The 18,749-nt window shown below is 56.6% G+C and overlaps 2 protein-coding genes across 3 annotated transcripts in view; one reads left to right on the top strand and one right to left on the bottom strand.

The window, feature by feature from the left end:
• Window positions 1–1,686, top strand: part of OLFM2 (olfactomedin 2) — a 56,045-nt gene extending 54,359 nt beyond the window's left edge. For both annotated transcript variants that reach the window (XM_074350711.1, XM_074350710.1), the window contains exon 6: window positions 524–1,686. In XM_074350711.1, coding sequence (XP_074206812.1) covers window positions 524–1,201 — 678 coding nt within the window. In that variant the 3' untranslated portion in view covers window positions 1,202–1,686. The remainder of the gene's footprint in view (window positions 1–523) is intronic.
• Window positions 1,687–5,233: 3,547 nt separating this feature from the next.
• PIN1 (peptidylprolyl cis/trans isomerase, NIMA-interacting 1) lies at window positions 5,234–17,042 on the bottom strand. The gene is made up of 4 exons (XM_074350712.1): window positions 16,889–17,042; window positions 14,679–14,891; window positions 6,769–6,879; window positions 5,234–5,856 (listed from the first exon to the last, which is right to left on the bottom strand). Exons 1-4 carry the CDS (start codon window positions 16,944–16,946, stop codon window positions 5,747–5,749), a joined length of 492 nt encoding a protein of 163 aa, XP_074206813.1. The 5' UTR covers window positions 16,947–17,042; the 3' UTR covers window positions 5,234–5,746.
• Window positions 17,043–18,749: the final 1,707 nt, after the last annotated feature.

Below are 18,749 nucleotides of genomic sequence, written 5' to 3'. Positions count from 1 at the left end.
TGATAATGCCAGCATTTAAGTCCTTAAGAGCTTAGCCCAGTAAGTAGCACTCGTAAGGGCGCTCACAAGTGCTGATCAGTACAGGACAGTGAATGGTGATGATGGAGAGGATGACGACGACATGCCGGTCGCCTTGTGCTTACGGGGATTACCACGGGCGGCGAATTCAAATGGTCTCTTATCGCCCGAGGGCAGTCCAATGACTAACCATCCAATAGCCAATGACCAGAACATCCCAGGGCCCAGTGAGTCACCAGGGGCTGCAATTTCCCTGCTTCTTGGGGATCAAGCATCATCCTCTGAGTGTCTGTTTTGAGACCAGTGGCACTCCCTGACCAAATGGTCCCAGTCACTGGGACTGTGTCTGATCATGAATGGTCGCTGGACATCCGAGTAACGACCACTTAGTGACTGTTGACCCCTCATGACCCCGTGATTCCTGAGTGGTTGCTGGGACCTTTGGGTCACTGGCACCTTTGGGTCACTGGCCGTGGCCCGCCAGTGACCAGTGGTTCTCTTGTAGGTCTGGTATATGGATGGATATTACAAGGGCCGGCGGGTCCTGGAGTTCCGCACCCTGGGAGACTTCATCAAAGGCCAGAACTTTATCCAGCACCTGCTGCCCCAGCCGTGGGCGGGCACGGGCCACGTGGTGTACAACGGCTCCCTGTTCTACAACAAGTACCAGAGCAACGTGGTGGTCAAGTACCACTTCCGCTCGCGGTCCGTGCTGGTGCAGCGGAGCCTCCCGGGGGCCGGCTACAACAACACCTTCCCCTACTCCTGGGGCGGCTTCTCGGACATGGACTTCATGGTGGACGAGAGCGGGCTCTGGGCCGTGTACACCACCAACCAGAACGCGGGCAACATCGTGGTCAGCCGGCTGGACCCGCACACCCTCGAGGTCCTGCGCTCCTGGGACACCGGCTACCCCAAGCGCAGCGCCGGCGAGGCCTTCATGATCTGCGGCGTGCTCTACGTGACCAACTCGCACCTGGCCGGGGCCAAGGTCTACTTCGCCTACTTCACCAACACGTCCAGCTACGAGTACACGGACGTGCCCTTCCACAACCAGTACTCCCACATCTCCATGCTGGATTACAACCCCCGGGAGCGGGCCCTCTACACCTGGAACAACGGCCACCAGGTGCTCTACAACGTCACCCTCTTCCACGTCATCAGCACCGCCGGGGACCCCTAGGGGCTGCCGTGGCCCAGGCTGCCTGCCACATGAGGGCCTCCGGGGGCCCTTTCTACTCTGCCTGTGTCCCTTCGAGTTTCTCTTTCCGTCTGTGGTGCCCTCTCTCTCCCTCCTCGCTCCTCCTGTACTATTTTTTTCTCTCCTCCTTTGTGCCGAGCTTTCGTTCTCTGCCTCTGTATTTCTATCAGTGCATTTTCTCAACTCCTTTACTGAGCTCTGATTTTGATACTTCACTCTGTCCTTCTGCCTTTTTATTGTCCCTCTGCCTCCTTCTTTTTATTGATCTGACTCTCCAGCTCTCTGTCCCTCTCTCTGCCTGTCTCTCTTCCCTCCCTCCCCTCTTTGCATCCCACCCAGTCCCTCTCCTCCTCGCTCCACGTCTCCTCCTGCCCACCCAAGGAGTTGAGTGCATGAATCTTACTTTCTTTTTTATTTCCACTTTTTCTCTCCGGGGGGCCGGAATAAATGGGACCTTTGACATTTGATGTTTCGGTTGCTCTGTGTGTCCGTAAGGGGCTGAGGAGGCCAGGTGGAGGGTGAGTCTGAGGCAGGAGGCCCATCCCAGCCGGGTCCCCATGCCCCAGGCCACGAGCTTTGTGAACCGGAACAGGCAAGCCCAGCCTTGGAGGGTGGCGAGTGGGGGCCATGGCAGGGCAAGCCTTTTGGGGAGACAGGTGAGGAGACCCGACCCCAAACTGTTTCAGTCAAAAACAATTCAAAGCAACCTGATCCAGACAACGGAGAATTCTATCACAATGATGAAGGTTGGCCTCAAATGAATACTCTGTCACCAGTTTTTTCCACTCATGATCACACTGGTGCATCACCAGCCGATCTGGCAACTTTTAAAATGGGTTTTAAACAATTTGGCTGCTTTTAAGAATTTGGGCATGGGGGGTAGGACACGGAAGAGTTTTTCCTTTTGCTTTTCCTTTTGGCTTTTTAATTTCAAAATTGTTTTCTATGCATTGCACCTGTTCTGAGTTAGATCATCACAAAAAGGTAGGAATGATCTGAAGGGGTGCTGGGTGTCTTCCACTGGACACACCCCCAACCCATGCCCGGGCTTGGGCAGGGACAGGCCCCAATACAGGGACCAGCCTGGAGACCAGAGCTCCTGGAGGGGAAGGACGGGCAAAGCTAGGACGAGAAAGAGCCAGGAAGAGACAGAAGAAGTAAGCAGAGGCCAAGTCCTTGGAGCCATGGCGATGTGACTTCGGCAGGGTGAGAAGGGTGGTTGGGGAGCTGGCGGCGGTGAGGGGAGTTCCCAGAAGGGGAAGGACCAAAGGAAGGCTTTATTTTAGCCAGATCCCTGGTGGCCTGGGGGAGACAAACTGCAAGGAGGGGTGGGGGAGAGTCACCTCTGGAGCAGTGGCCGGGAACAAAGGTAGTGCCGACCACACCCCCACCCCAATCTCCAGCAGGAAACATTGTGCAGAGAGCCCCACCGGCCCAGACTCCACCCTGCTGAGGCCACGGAGGAGGCCAAGCCCTCCTCTGGGAGGAGACCTCCCTCCCTGTCTCCCCATCTCTAATGAATGGCCTCCTTGATTAAATCACCTCTGCTCCGTGCTGGCATTTCTGGGAACTTGGGATGCTGGGGCCATACTGCTAACGAAACCCATGAATAATAAATGCAGCCGCCTAATGCATTCATTTAAAACCAATTTTTAAAGAAATCTTCAAGAAAAGCAATTATTTTCCATTTAAATTAACAAGTTTGACATTGAAAAGAATCGATTCTTGGATAAGCACTTTGAGAGGCCCTTGGCTCTGTATCTGCTTTTTTTTAAGAAAAAGGCACAGAGCTGGGGTACCTAGAACCTCTGCACCCCATGTCTCCACTATGTGCTGGGCACCGAACAGATGCCTGCAGGCGCTGGCTTCGTAACTGCCCCTTCCTTCTCTCTCTCTCTCTCTCTCACACACACACACACACACACACACACACACACACACACACACACGCACTGGCAGGTCCAGCTCTCCTAATACTTCTGCTTTGGTGACTTTTGTTCCAAGGAATGGGCCAGGATCTGCCAACTGCGTGTGTCCCTACTCCGACTTCCCCTCTTGTGGCCGTGCACCTGGCTGCATTGGGGAAGCTTTGTAGCCCGCCCCCTGGCAGTGCCCACGTTACCCCGAGCCGCAATGACCGGCTCCAGGCCTATCCCATGGCTGCAGAAGCCTGAGCCAGTGCACAGGACAGAAGAGTGGAAACCAGCTCCCGGGGGTGGAGTTTGGGCCGGGAGGTGCCAGATCAGTGACCTAGACTGTGCTGTCACTGACCTGAAAACCTGGGATTCATGGCCCCACTACTGGGCAGGAGGGGGTGGGGGGTGGAGCCAGTGAGGGAATCACGGATGGTGATTGGGCTCTGGGGACATGTTTATCTAAAGGCGACGTTCTTTCATGTTTGGGTTTTGGCTGCTGCACAGCCAGACAAAGGAAGAGGGAGGTCCGTGGAGGCTGGCGGTCAGGTTCAGACGGGGGGCACTCCCAGGGTCACACAGGACAGACACACCTAAGGACAGCTAGCCACATGGGCACACACATGCCCAGGCAGACACACACACGCATACACACACATGCCCAGTGACAGGGCACAAAGGCAATTTGCCTGCCACCCCCGCACAGGAAAACACACCCTGTCTCCACCACCCTTCCTTCCCTGGCAGCATCTCAGTCTCCTGGGAGCCCAGAGAGACCTTCCCTGGGCCTTTGGTTTTGAGAGTGGGGCACAGGCTCCTCTCTGGTGGCTCCTTCGCCTTGGAGCAGAACCCCACAAACCCTCCCCGCCCCCAGGACTCATTTCTGATCCTTCTGCGTGGGACCAGGAGGGATGCATTGCTCCCCCAACCCCACAGAAAGGCTGGTGCAGACAGCGGGGCTGCTGCCTGTCTCGTGGCCCCCACAGGCGGTGGGAGAAGATTCTGTCTGGAGGTGCAGCCAAACAGCCACTCTCCCCAGCCCACCAGGGCTGGGAAGAAACTCATTAAACCTTCCTAATGACAAACACTCCGGCAGGCGGCAGGCAGAGAGCGATTGCTCCAGAAACTGGCCAGATGGGAGATGGCCCAGGTGACTGTTTATGAGACTCAGGACTTTATTAGAGACTCATCTTTGGGGGGAGGGGAGGCTCCTTTGGGGTCAGGCCAAGCAGGGCTTTATTTTACTCAGGTCCCCAAGCCCTGCTAGCTCGCCACCCCAGTGATCTGGGCTGGTCCCCATAAAGTGAGGGTCAGGGCGGCATAACCGACTCTCTAACGGACCCACAAACCCCTGGATTGAACTCTGAGCCCCGAGCCCAGGCCCTGGCCCAGGGGCAGCTTTGAGGTGATGGAGAACATAAGGGCCACATGCACCGCCCCCAACAGAAGAGGAGGGAAAGCTCACCACCTTCTCTGCACCTGCCACAGGATTCCCTCTGCTCCTTGACAGCCCCTTCCCCCGCCATGTTCCAGCGCAGGGCCTCCCTCCCTCCCAGGGCTGGGCAGGATCCCTGTTCTCAGAGGTGCACAGCAGTGGCCCTCCTCCCCTCCAGGTTGCCCCCCTGTTGCCATGGTAACAGCATCTGCAGAGGTGGCAGGACCCAGGCACAACCTGCCAGGGGCGCTTATGGTGACAGGGAAGCAGGCATCAGGGCATCATTTGTTCTAACTGAAGTGGCCCATGTTGTGGTGGGAGTGGGTGGGGGGCTGGGCCAAGAGCACCCCAGGCAGAGGGATTCCAATCTGGCTCTCAGAGGATCCCTGCTCCACCCTTACCCGCTGAATCCAGAGCTGTGTGGCCAGGGACCTGGCATTTTCGTTCTTTTAACACCCAAGTTTGAGGATCCCTGGTGCTGAATAGTGCCCACTTCCCCGAGAGACGCTGCTGCTGGGATGCCCCCAAGCCCAGGATACAGAGAGGCTTCTCAAGGTGGAAACGCAGCCTGGACCCTTGGACACCAGGGATGGCAGGAGATGATCGCTCCCCAGTCACAACCACCTCACCTCAGCAGGGTGGAAATGAGAGGCAGGACAGCAGAGCAGTGGTTCCAGATTTAATCGAGGGTGGGGAGGGTGCCGCACTGCCGCCAAGAGGGCCCAAAGCGGCGGCAGCCTGGGCCCCACGCGGAGTGTTTGCATTTTGCGATTGAACAGAGGAGCATGGCATATCAGAAAGCACTCAAGGCCCTCCTGCCCCCAGCGTGGCCCTGGGGGCTACAGGGCCGGCTCAGCTAACTAGGCCTTCTCTTTGGGGCAGGTCACCCCCACCCCTGGGTCTGGGAGCCCTGGGAGCCTCCCTACCCTGCTGCCCTTCCAAAGTCAGTTCCTAAAGGGGAGGGCAGTCTGGCGGGGACAGCCCTGACCAGGGCGGACAGGGAGCCCCCAGTGATGAAAAGCCCCCCTCCCAGACATTTTGGGATCAATAAATACTGTGTGACATCAGCAGGGAGGGGTACCCACTGGCCTGCCGGCAGCAGGGAGCAGAATCTGCGGGCCCAGCCACCCTGTCCCGCCCCATCCCACCCCGGAGGCCAGGCCCAGGCACCCACACCCCTCACTCCGTGCGCAGGATGATGTGGATGCCGGAATCTGTGAACACGGGCCCACTCATCTCCCCCGTCCGCAGCGCAAAAGAGGCATCTTCAAATGGCTTCTGCATCTGACCTGCGAAAGCAGGAGGGATGGTGTGTGTGTGAGAGGGGGGTCAAGACCTGGGCCGCAGGCCAGGACCAGGCAGGCCGGGCAGATGGGGCTCCCATCAGATCATCCATTCGAACTCATCTGTCATGCAGTTTATAGCCTTGTCACAGTGCCAAGCTGCAGCCCAGCTGGGGGCGGCGGGGCCATTAAGGAGGCCCTGGGAAGCCTGAGGACAGCATGAGGGATGGCAGGCAGAGCAGCTGCCTCCGCTGCGCACTTAGAGATGCATGTTAGTGATGAACTGGTCTCCCTGGGCCCGGTTCCCAGCCTCTGCCACATCACCTGTTCCTCCTGCCTCCGGGGGCAGATGGGCAGCCCACAGCCCCATGATGGCTCCCCAACACCCCTCTACCCATCCTGGGCCCCTCCTTGGTGCTCTGTAGACCCCAGGGATGGAGGGGGAAGGAGGCAGTGGCTTGGTCCCCTCTACTCCCTTTCCATAACCCCAATGGGGGAGGCCTGAACTCAGGGCTGCTGATCTCCCCTCGCCCCTGGCTTCCCCATCCATGAGGGTGTTCAGGGGATTCCAGGGGACATGCCCTGGGGCTTTCAGGGGCCTCAGCCTTATACTTCCAACTGGAGAAAAGGGAAATGGCAGCAAGCACCCACCTTCCTGGGTCTGTGATGGGACAACTGAGCAGACAGTCACACAGAACGACTCCCCACCCCAAGAGAGAAGGCCACCCAGGAGAAGGCTCTGCAGCCACCCGCCCCAGCAGGGCACCTCTGAAGCCTGAGGGAGGGGCTGTGCTGCCACCTGGTGGACCCTGAAGGCCTGTGCGACAGGGGCCACCCTTCCCACTCTCTAGGTTGGGGGGGGCGGGTGCTGGTTCAGAGGATCCCGCCAGGGTTTGATGGGGCCCCTTCCTTGCGCACCTCTGCTGAAGGCACCCAGGTCTCCCCTGGCCTTGGCGGAGCTGCAGTCGCTGAACTGTGAGGCCAGAGACTCAAAGTCCTCTTCTCCCGACTTGATCTTCTGGATGTAGCCTGTAGTGGGACACACGGGGGACCTCCACGTCAGGGGCGGGGCGGGGCAGAGGGCTCCAAGGAGGGCTTCCCTCCACGCAGAAAGGAGCTGTGCACTACCCCCTGCCAGACCGCGTGCGCATGCGCGCACCTGCGCAGTCGCGTCTGGAGCCCACGCACCCCGGAAGTGGGGCCGTTTACAGTGCTCGCGGCCCGAGACCCTGCGGTGACCACAACAGCCAGCTGGTCTCACACCCCCATTCCGTCATTCTCTCCCCAAACACACCATGAACACAGCATGGTCTCTTCCTACCCCCTACACCTACTTTGAGAGAGACTCTACCTCCACGCCGTTGGGGAGGACGGCAGAAGACAGGACAGATATTAAAAAGGGACACAGGGACCCAGGGGCCCCCAAGAGCCCCAGGGCAGTGGTAGGAAAGTGTTCTAAAAGCTTCTAGGAGAAAGGCAAGAGGCTAGGGAATAAGCCCAGCTCTGCCGCAGGAGACGGCAGGGTCCTCAGCCCGTGGGCCTCAGTTGTTCCATCTCAAAAGTCTGAGAAGGGCCGGGGCCACTTACTGGGGCATGGTGAAGAGACCGAGAGGCGCGCAGCCTGGCTGCGGCTCGGGGAGGCAGGCATGTCATTCCCACGGTCTGCGCCCCCGGGGCAGCTGACACGGCTCTTTCCTCAGCTGCCCGGACAGCGTGTGTTGGCAGTGCACCAGATTCACCCTCCGTGCCGCCCAAACTGTCCCCGTGGAGTACTGGTTCTCCCTGGAGGGACAGGGAGGCTGGGCCGATGGGACGGAAGGAAAAGGATGACTGAGAAGGTCTCCCAGCAGAGGGCCGCCAGGGGGCAGCACCGAGCGTCCGTGTGACTGGCGTTTGCGGAGCGAAGAGCGCAGGAGAACCCTGTATATGTAGGGTAGGGTAGAGCTGCCTGCCGCTCTCCTGAGACCAGGCAGGAGTCCTTGGAGCAGGAGCCCATCCTGTCCTCCCCAGACCGCCACTGGAACAGTTCCTCGCCTCGCGCTGGGCCCTCACGGCTTTCCCCACAGCTGCTCTCCCGGTGGCATCCTCCCTGAGGCCCCTGGGGGAACCCAAGACCAGGCAACCTACCCAGCTTAGTGATGGGCCACCAGCCCACCTTGGGTGGGGGGAGCACCCTGTCACACCTGTCGGTGGGTTTCTGAACACCACTGTGACACTCCCCCGTTGCTCCTGTCTGACCTAAACCAGGCTGTGACATGCCTGGGACGTGTCTGAGCAGCACAGGGGCACTGCTGATTAATATACCTGGTACTCCGAGGCGCAGACACCCAGCCAGGGCCATGTGAACTCTGGGCCGGTGCAAACTTCACCCACCGACTCCTGTCTGACCTGTGTCACTGTAATCCATCCTCCTGGGACTGCAGTCGAAGTGGCATGACCGTGACAGCACACCTGTCACTCCTATCTCGCTGCACGTCACAGCAGCAACCGCATGTCCCGGTGTGTCTGCTTGGCTGCTTCCACAGCTGTGCCGGTAACCCCTGCCCTCCCCGTGTCCCTGTCACTCTCATCCCATCTGACCATCCCTTTAACTCTGAGCCTCAACCATTAGTCATCTGCCAGCAGGCTGCAGGGACTCGCAACCCAGTGCCCAGCACAGAGACACCTTGACAAACCGCACTTGCTGCCACCATTCTGTTCTCCCTTCCATGCGGGCTGTGCCACCCGGTGAGGGGGCTGCCCCTACTGCTCTCTGATCTGCCCATCCCTGGTCCTCCTCGCCTGTGCCTCTCAGTCTGCGCTGGCCACCACCCTGATGTGCTGCGTGGTCCAAAAGGCTCTCAGATTCGACACAAGCCCCACCCTCTGTGGACAGCACACTGTGGTAGCTTCTGCCTAACACCCTGGTGTGCTCTGAACACATCCCCCTGGGGCTGCCGGGGACCCCTGTACCAGATGCATCCATGGGTGACTCTGATCTGAGCCGGATGTCACTAGGATACCTCCTCGACCTCTTCCTCTCCCTGGACTTCCGCTCATCTCTCGGCCTTACCCTAGCAGCACCAAGATTACCTCCTCCTCTCTCTTCTGTCGGGACCTCAGTAGCACCAGCCAGCGACTCCTTAGTGCACAGCACCCGCCCCTCATGTACCTGCCTGCCTCCAGAAGGCACACCTGCCCACACGTGCCCAGCACCTGGGGAGCCAGGCCCAGCCCTGAGCCCTGTACAAGCACCCGTTTGCTGTATCCTCTAGCAGCTGAGGCTGGGGGCACAGCCACATGGATCCCCGAGACCAGATGGCCTGGCCAAGGTGCACCCACAGCGTGTGCGTGCGAGCAACAGCAGCCTGAAAACCAAGTACGAGCCAGGCTTCTGCCCCTTACAGCACCCAAATCTTCCTCTGACCAGCCAGCTGTCTCAGAAAACATTCTGCTTAGATGAGAGACTGATATAAATTAAAACAACAAAAACAATGCTTCCTTCTGAAGCTCCTCTTTAAGAGGCGGACCTTCAGGGGTCTGGCCACAAGCCGAGATGCAAGGCTACGTTCAGACCCCTGTGTGTCCCAGCTCAGCCCCTGCCCCTCCCCCGCCATGATGTCCCTCCCAGTCCTCCCCTGCCCCCTGCTACCTCTCGGCCTTTGCTTAAACATCTCTTCCTGCCTGAAGCTCAGCTGCTGTCCCCTGGTCTCACCCAGGGGTCTTCCCTAAGACCATACGAGGTGAGGAACCTCCCCGGGCCCGGCACTGACCACTGTCTTATTTGTGTGTCTGCTGCCACCGCATTTGGGGAGAGCAGGGGCTGGGCTGGCCTTGCTCACTGCCGTGTCCCCAGCCCCCAGTGCTGTGCACAGAACAGGTGCTCACTAATGCTGAAGGGAATCGTGAATAAATGAGACAGAAACAGGCCACGGTGAAAGAGCGGAGGGCTCCCTGCTGGGCTCTGTAGGCAGCAATGCTGGAACCTCATGCCTTTTTTTCCATGAATATGAACCTCAGGTTCAAAGGCTGAAGAGGAGGCAGGAGGGCAGTGCAAAGCAGACCCCCTGGCCTGTTCCCAGCAAAGCCCTGCCTCGCCCGACCATCCACACCCCTCGCCCAGACAGTGTCCATCCAACTCTCATCTGATGGGGCTCCGGCCAGGTTCTGTTGAGAGATAGGCAGACTGAGGGGCAGCTTGCAAGGAGCTCCCAGGCTGGAGCAGGGACCGACCACCTGCTTCTGGGAGCCCAGGAGCCCCTGAAACTGGATATGTGACAGAATGGCAACTGTCTCTAGCAGCTGAGGCTGAGAAGGATGGATCGGGACCCCAGCTGCTGTGTTCAGACCCCAGCTCTCCCAATCCTGAGCTTGGAGACCTGGATAGGTGACTTTGTCTCCTAGCCTCACTTGCACAGTCTGTAAAATGGGCTAATTCTGCCCTGGGAGGGCTGCTGTGAAGAGTAAAGGGGTTACTGCCAGGATGGCACCTGGCACAGAGCGAGCCCCAGACAGTTACTGGCTGTCAGTCCACAGAAAACGGGCTCAAAGTCTGTGTCCCTCCAAAATTTGTATGTTGAAGCCCTAACCCCCAATGTGATGATGTTTGGAGACACGGCCTTTACAGAAGTGATTAAGGTTAAATGAGGTTATAAGGGAGAGGACCTGATTTGATAGGATTAGTGTCCTTTTAAGACTAGACCCCAAAAAGTTCTCTCTTCCACCACCACATGCACTGAGCCCACAGAAGGCGGCCGTCTGCAAACCAAGGAGAGAGGCCTCAGAAGTAACCAAACCTATTGACATTGTGATCTTGGACTTTTAGCCTCCAGAACTATGAGATATAAATGTCCATTGTCTGAGCCATCCCTCCCTGGTTGTAGCAGCCTGAGTTAATCCACAATAATTGTTTCAGGGAAAGTGAGTGAACAAATGGAGTGGTCTCTGACTCCAAAAAGGTTTAGAGACCAACTAGGGAAGAGGCCTGGAAAGGGAAAAAGGTGACAGGATGAGGCCTGCCTTCTCTGAAGACCCAAATTCCTGCAGGCAGTGCCCAGAAAGACCTGAGATCCAGCCTGAAGCCAGCAGGCTGAAGCCACTGACCTTGGGTGGGGACACTCAGCCAAAGGCACTCACTGACCCTCAGACCCTGGGCACAGGTACATGCAGGGGACTGCAGCTCACACCAGGGTCTCACTGGGACCCTCAGGCTCTGGGCACATGGGGATGGAGGGAGGGAAGCAGGCAGGGAGGGCTTCTCCAGGGCCTGGCTTCCTTAGACAAGGACACCGGCAATGACAGGCCGCCGGTCCCCAGATCCCTGACAAGCCTCTGGCCGCAGCCCAGCTGCTGCAGAGGCACTGATGCTGGGAAAAGGCGCCTCAGCAGAAAATGTGGACACACTAGTTTTCACTGTGGGCAGCCTGTCCCCTTAGGGCAACCAGAAGCACGGGATCTAAATGGGTGCTGGTGAGACTCCGGGCCGGGCTGCCAGCTGTGGAGTGTGCTGTCCAAATCCTGATCACCTAGAACAAGCCCGTGATGAGAACGGGGGAGGGGGGGACATGACATCCACTTTTACCGAGAGAAACCACGCCCAGATGCCCAGAGCTGGCTGATGTGGCTGGTTACCAAGTGCGCCGCGGCCCAGGCCATCTCGAGGGGGCCTGCCTCGGCCCCATCTCAGGACACTGAACAAAACAATGGGCCAGGGACATCTGAGGGTCTGCACGCTGAGCCCACCAGGCCCGCCACATCCTCACCCAGAGCTCTACTCACACTGGCCCCAGGGAAGCAGCAGGGGCTGCTGGTGAGCAGAGGCCTCGTCCTGACCACAGCCCTCACCACACATGCCTGGAATACTGGGCTCAAGGCTCTGCTGTAGAGACAGCGAGCAGCAGACTCTGAGCCCATCACCCTGCTGAACATTCAGTTCTGGGGGGTCCAAATCTCTCTGGCCACCCTGTCCCCATTCTCCAGATGTGGTGACTGAGGCTTTGAGAATGCAGGCACTTGCTCGAGGCCACACGGCTGACACCGAGATCCATCTCTGTGTGAGTCCAGGGTGGGCCACCCTGGTTCTGAACTTACCCTACCCCTGCCCATCTAAGCCGTCAGCCAGTCCTCCTGATTCTGCCTCCTAAACATCTCTAGGATCTACCCAACCCACTTCCTTCTTGCCCCAAGTTCAAGTCAGTGTTCCTAGCTGCAATGCCTCCCACGGCTTCCACCAGGCCCTCTGGCACAGGCAGGCGAGTCACACCCCTGCTAACACTCCCGAGTGTGCACTGTCTTATGGCTAGGCCCCGGCTGCTTAGTGGGCATACCCCTGGCACCCCTTCCTAAGACCTCAGTGGACCTCAGCACCCCCAGGCTCCCACTACAGTGTCAGCCCCACCAGACGGGCTCTGCCTGTCCATCCTAGAGACAGGGTGAGGGGCACCCTCACCTACCACTCCCAGGCAGTCCCCACCGCCCGACGGCTTTCTTTCCAAGTGATGCTCAGATATCCCAGGGCCCATCTGCCTCGGCCTCCTGTCATCTCTGGGCCGTCCCAAGGGTTTCTGTCTCTGGCCTGGCTGCTCGGCTGAATCTAGGCCTTCCCACACTTGCCTCCCCAGTGTCTCTTTCTTGGGCCCTCAGATTTAGTGAGTACCCCTACAGACTGGGCCTCTTCCCAAGTCCCCTTGACCAGTGATACCACCTCCTGCCACTCAATGTTCAAATGCCTATCACCTCCTGCTCACTCTTGAGTGGTCTGTAAGCCTCAGAACAGGGACCCCTTGAGCTAGAGGACGAAGAGGTCATCTCGTGATTTTCTCTGGGCTTCCCACCACTTCCTCTTCCCTTGGGGCAGCCAGACCCCGCCCATCACTCACAGTTCTCTGCTGGTCCCCGCCAGCCGGGGCCCTGGCCCATCACATGCCAGCCACATGGCTCTTTCCTAAAAGCCAGTGCTGCAGGGCCCCTCTCCCCATCACACGTGGCCATGTGTTTCCTGCTGTCTCCAGGAAAGGACCTCGACTCTTGGCTTCACCTGGGGCCCTGTTCAACCTGGCTAGGATCTTCCCTTGAAAGGTCTCCCCCGCTTCAGTCCCCTGTACAGCCTCCCCCTGAGCCGAGGCGACAGCCCAGCCCCAAGCCTTTATTTCTGCTGCTTCCTCTGCCAGAAACCCTTCTCACTTTCTATTGGTTCATGAAGCAAAGCTGTGAGCGCTACCAGGCTTTGTGTTGGGTGGTGGGAACACAGTGGGGAAAGAGACAGAGCCAGCCTCTGCCCTCACAGAGCTCAGGAGGCAAGCTCTTTTCATTTGCCTTCAAGGTTCTGTACAAGAACTCGGCTCCCCTCCACAATGCTAGGAGGTATGAAGTTATCGGGTGCCATTTGTTGTGCCAGACACTGTCTGGGGTGTATGGGTCTGGGTGTAGGGGTGTGGAAGTAGTACCCTCCAGCCCATGCACTGGACCAGTGACGTGCTAGTAAAACCACAGCCAGTACTGATGGACTATGCTGGGCCTATGCTAATAACAGCCATCATAATGACCACCGGCAATTACAGAGCACTGACCAGATGCCGGGTGCTGATATTCATGCTTTACTGCCTGAGGTCGGAGTCCTCACAACTACCCCATGAGGTGGATCCTACTATCATAATACTAATTTTACAGGTGAAAAGAATGAAGCTCAGAGATGTTGTGTAACCTCCTCAAGGTCACACAGCCAGGACCTGGCAGAGGTGGGTGGGAACTCAGGCTGTTTAGGCCTGGGATCTCTGGTGAGGGAGGCCAAGTGGAAGATGACAGCCCATGTACAACCTAGACCAGCACTGTCTGACAAAGCGCGCTGCAAGGACAGAAATGTTCAAGATCTGCGTGGTCCAAGACGGCAGCTGCTAGCGACGTGTGGCAACTTAACAGTGCGGCCAGTGTGACTGAGGAACCAATCTTTAATATTACTTAATTTTAATTAATTTAAATGGAAATAACCACATGTAGGTAGTGGCAGCCACGGTGGCCAGCTCTAGACCAGGGTGCTGTGAACTGTGGCCCACGGGTCAAATCCTGCTGCTTTTGTAAATAAAGTTTTATTGGCACACAGCCTTGCCTATTTGTTTACATATTATCTCCGGCTGCTATGGAATTACAAAGCAGGATGGACAGAGACTGCACCACCTGCAAAACCTAAAATATTTACCATCTGGTCTTTTAAGAGAAGTTTGCCTATTGACTGCTGCTCTAGACTGTGGAGGAAACACAGAAAAGAGCAAGGAACAGCCTCCTCGTTCAGGAAAGAATTAAGTCACTGACTGGACTGCCGGCTAATGCTGCTACCTTTCCACCCTCCCTCCTGACCTGTCCACATGTGCCCCAGGACCCTTGACGATACTGCTCTTGAGGATACATCCCACTGACTGGGGCCCACTGTGTGCCCCGCACTGTCTCAGCTCACTGAATTTTCACAATGGCTCTCACGTGTAGGTATGTGATGATGCCCATTTCACAGAGGTGAAAATTGAGACTCAAGGAGGCGATGTGAATCCCCCAAGGTCAAGGAGCTAACAGGGGCATAGCAATCATCTGAACCTAGGTCTGCTGGCCCCAAGGGTGGGTCTTCCACACCTACCCTACCCTGGCTTACCCTCAAATACCAGGTAGAATGGAAAAGGAGAGGCAGTCATGTGAGCCAGGTTTATGGCACGTACTGGCACTTCTGGGTCAGCCAAGGCCACCCCGATAGCTGAGCAGGCTGGGGTGGAGGGTCTGGTGTGATTTCTACAAGGCCTGCTCTGGCCCCTGGGGAGAAGGACCTCTTCCCATCCACCCCAGACCCTGCCTCCAGCTCTGCTCACCGTTGATCAGCTCCAGGGCCTCCTCCTTGGTCCGGGTGATCTTCTCCTGTCGCCAGGACGAGGGCCGCCTTGACTGGCTGTGCTTGACTAGCAGGTGTGAGCAGCGGACCCTGGTGGGCTCCCCTTGGCCATTTTTGCCGCCGCCACTGCTGTTGCCACTTGGCCGCTCCCACTGGCTGGCGTTAGTGATGTGATTGAAGTAGTACACCCGGCCTGGAAGAGGGGCAAGCGGGATTCAGCTGGGACCTGCTCAGAGGACCCCACCAGGAGGCCACGATCAGGGACTGGCCAACAAGATGCCTTCATTCAGCATAACCACTGTGGTCCACCAGGCCTCAGGGAGCTAACATTCTAGGTGTGGGCAGACAGACACCAAACAAGCAGATAAGACAACATTACAACTGCCATCATAAATAAGTTCCAGGGGGAAAACAACCCAAGGTGAGGAAGAGAGGTAGCCTCAGGGACAGGGAGTGGTTCCAAACACACATTCAGCAGCCAGACCACAGGCCCAAATCTGCCTCTGCTACTTACTCACTGTATGATCTACCTCCCTGGGGCCTCGGTTTTCTTACCAGTAAAGTGGAGATAACAGTACCTGCCTGCAGGGTTGTTGTAAGGACTGAACGGGTTTTCATCTGTAAAGTGCTTAGAATAGCACCTGGCATGCATTATGAGTGTGGGAGCTACTATTATCTCCATTTTATAGACCACAAAACTAAGCAACGTTTCCTGGGTGTCTACTCGGCTCCAGGTACAGGGGGGGGAGGCAGGAACTGCACCCAGGTGTATCAGACACAAAAGCTCTGCTCTTTCCCCCAGTGGTCAGTGCTGCAGGACTAGAGACCAGCACGACTGGGGGCTAGATGTTAACCAGAGACTTAGAGGCATGGAGTGAGGACTGGAAACAGGAAGCTTGAAGTAGGACCCAGTAGAGACAGGGTGTCATTCCAGGGGCTGAGAGTCTGTCTGGGTTAGATGGAGGACTTGTGCCCAACCCAGTGAAGGGCTGGATGTCACCCAGGAGGAACACCGTCAGGGTTGAGCTGAGCAAAAATGGCACAAGGGGGTGCCCAGAATTGGGCAGAGCATGTGCTCTGTGCTGTGGGTCACAGTCACAGGCCCCAGCTGCAGCAGGGTGGGTGAAAGCTGAGCCACAGAGAGCGTCTAAAACCTTGGCAATGGGGATCTATCTGCTTAAATCTCAGTTTGCCCATCTGAAGAGTGAGGGTGAGGTGAGGGAATAAAAACAAACTTCATGGGGTTAATGTGGAGTCAATGAGGATGTATGCGAAGTGCTCACCAGAGCTCCTGGTGTTCCATCTATCGGAATTATTACTGCGACCATGATTACTGAGCTTTGGAGGCAGTGGAGGGAAATACCAGGCCTGCAGCTCAGCAGTCTGCAGTAACCAGAGCCAGAGGAGGCTCCGGAGTCAGACTGACTGGGTTCTAACCCCACCCCCACCTCCTGAAATGAATGACCTTGGGCGAGTTCCTTAAGTCTTCTGGCCTCAGTTTCCTCACCTGAAAAATGGGGGTAATAACTACCTACCTCCCAGAGTTGTGGCCATTCAGAGAAAACATACTTAAAACGCTTGGCATTGAGATAAACGTGACCTATTATTAATATCATGATTGGGGAAGGGCCTTAAATCGGCCCTCGGAGCACAGGGTCTATTCTCAGGCAGAATACCACCGCACGGATATCGCAGACTCAGAATTAGGTGTGGATGGCAGGCATGTTAGCAGGAGGAGGCTGTGGACCGAGGCCGAGCAACACCCCGAGGGCCACGCCCTGAGCATGGGGTTGGGGTGTCCTCCCCCTGGGGTGTCCCCGGGGCCCAGAAAGGTACAAAGACGTTCCTCTCGGATGTCAGGTGCATTAGGCCGAAAGGTGTCAGCCAGATCGGAAGGGCCAGGACCATCGCCCGGGGGTTGTGCCGCGGGATCACCATCCCCCTACCACCCCGGCAGCGCGCTGGGCCTCTCCGGCCTCTCCCCTTGCCTCAGTTTCCTCCGGATTCCCAGCTCCTCAGACTCGCAGCCCTCACGGGGCGGGCCGGGGCCGTTACCCGGGGACGACGCGGAGGAGCCAAGACCCCACGGGAATCGAGCGATCGAGCGGCAGCGCCGCGCCCGAGGGGCGAGCTCGAGCCCTGCTTCCGCGGGCCCGCGCGGCCCCGCCCCAGCCCCGACCCCCGCGGCACCTGAGCTGCGGCTCATGCGCTTCTCCCAGCCGGGCGGCAGCTTCTCCTCGTCCGCCATCTTCCCTCCAGCCGCAGCGCCCGCCGCTCCGCCTCCGCCGCGCCGCCTGTACCGCCCGCGCCCGCCCACCACCGCTGCCGATTGGCTGGGCCCGTCTCGCAACGGGGCCTGGCGACGACACTCATTCGGCACCCCAACTGTTCGGACTGGCTCTCTGGCTTCCTATTGAGCAAAAACGGAGTGGGCGGGACCTCCCACAGTTTTTGCCAGGGCCCCGCCCCCGGCAGGCCTCACCCGGACCCCGCCCTCTTCCTTTCCTCGGCCCCCTCAGTGGTGGGAAAAGGACGCGAGCCCGCCTTCTCAACGCTCTTTGGCGAGCTTCAAAGAAGTTCCAGCCCCTCCTTTACGTCCTTCGCCCGAAAGCCCATCCAATTGGCTACTGCAGCGGCAATTCCCGCCTTCCTAAGCCTTACCCGGAGAGCAGCAGCCCCCTATACGGAAGTGTCTGACTCGTGTGGAAGAAACCGCAGCCGAGGTGGTTCTTGGAAGAGGCGGGGCTGTTGCCATAGCAACCCAGTTACCTTGGCGATGAACAGCTAAGAACCCTGGGGCCTAAATTTGGCTTCTTCATCCTCCCTCTCCCCACCTGTTTCCTCCTGATGTCCAAAGCTAGTCCACCCCCTTTTAATTTTTTGTGCAAATCCAATTCCCTATGTAACTGACCCAAACACCTGCTTCCTTTGGAATCTACTTTATTCCCTCTCAGTCTGGCTCCTGCCTCAGTCCTGGTTGACTGGTAGGTGTTGACACTGCAATTCAGATGGGGACATAGGGGGTGGCGCGAGTGGGAGAATGGTGAGCTCAGTTTGATCCAATTTAAAATTAAGTGTGTGTCACTAGTAGGACACTTGAAAAGATGGTTGGAGACCTACAGCTGGAGATAGATGTGGGAGTCAAGACACCAACAGGGAGGAGTTCTATTGCAGTTCATCTATAAAGGTCTATGTAGCATAGACCCTTATGTAACTGTTAAAAAGAATTGAGGTGCAGTGACATGAAACACAGGGAAACATGTCTATAATAAATTATAGAGGCAGGATGCGGTAGAAGATTAAGAGCATTCAGGAGCCACATTGCTTTGGGTTCAAAGCCTGGCTCTACCATTTGCTATGACCTTGAACAAACTGCTTAACCTCTGCATTTCAGCTTCTCCATCTGCAAAAAGAGGAAATATCTCATAAACACCTTGGCTGTAAAGATTACATGAATTAATGTACATAAAGTGCTCAAAAACAGTGTTTGGTCCATAGCAAGGATATGTGTTGCTAGGTGAAAAAAAAGCAAGTCATAGTAAAGCGTAGCAATTATAGTATGTATGAAAGCAAAACAAAACCAGAAAAATCAACAAATAGAAATTAAAAGAATGACATCACTTACAGAAAGATATCAAAGCTTTAAAAAGGTCTTAAAAAGCAAACTGCTTACTCAGCCATAAAAAGGAATAAAATAATGCCATCTGCAGCAACATGGATGGACCTGGAGATCGTCATTCTAAATAAAGTAATTTAGAGTGAGAAAGAAAAATACCGTATGATATCACTCATATGTGGAATCTAAAAAAAAGACACAAATGAACTTATTTACAAAACAGAAACAGACTCACAGACATAAAAAACAAACTTACGGTTATCAGGGGGGAAAGGGGATGGGAAGGGATAAACTGGGAGTTTGAGATTTGCAGATATGACTATATATAAAATAGAGAAACAACAAATTTCTTCTGTATAGCACAGGGAACTATATTCAATGTCTTGCAGTAATCTAAAATGAAAAAGAATATGAAAACAAATACATATGTATCTG

The sequence above is a fragment of the Camelus bactrianus genome, chromosome 22 (assembly GCF_048773025.1).
Source record: "Camelus bactrianus isolate YW-2024 breed Bactrian camel chromosome 22, ASM4877302v1, whole genome shotgun sequence".
NCBI lineage: Eukaryota > Metazoa > Chordata > Mammalia > Artiodactyla > Camelidae > Camelus > Camelus bactrianus.
The sequence above is the reverse complement of the archived record's forward strand: the minus strand, read 5'-3'. Positions and strand labels throughout refer to the sequence as shown.

Coding starts and splice junctions, on each gene's coding strand:
- PIN1 (XM_074350712.1), bottom strand. CDS start 16,946: ATGGCGGACGAGGAGAAGCTGCCGCCCGGCTGGGAGAAGCGCATGAGC. Junction 14,892..16,888: donor GCGCATGAGCCGCAGCTCAG/GTGCCGCGGGGG, acceptor CCCCTCTTCCAG/GCCGGGTGTACTACTTCAAT. Junction 5,857..6,768: donor CCTGGGTGCCTTCAGCAGAG/GTGCGCAAGGAA, acceptor CTGCTTTCGCAG/GTCAGATGCAGAAGCCATTT.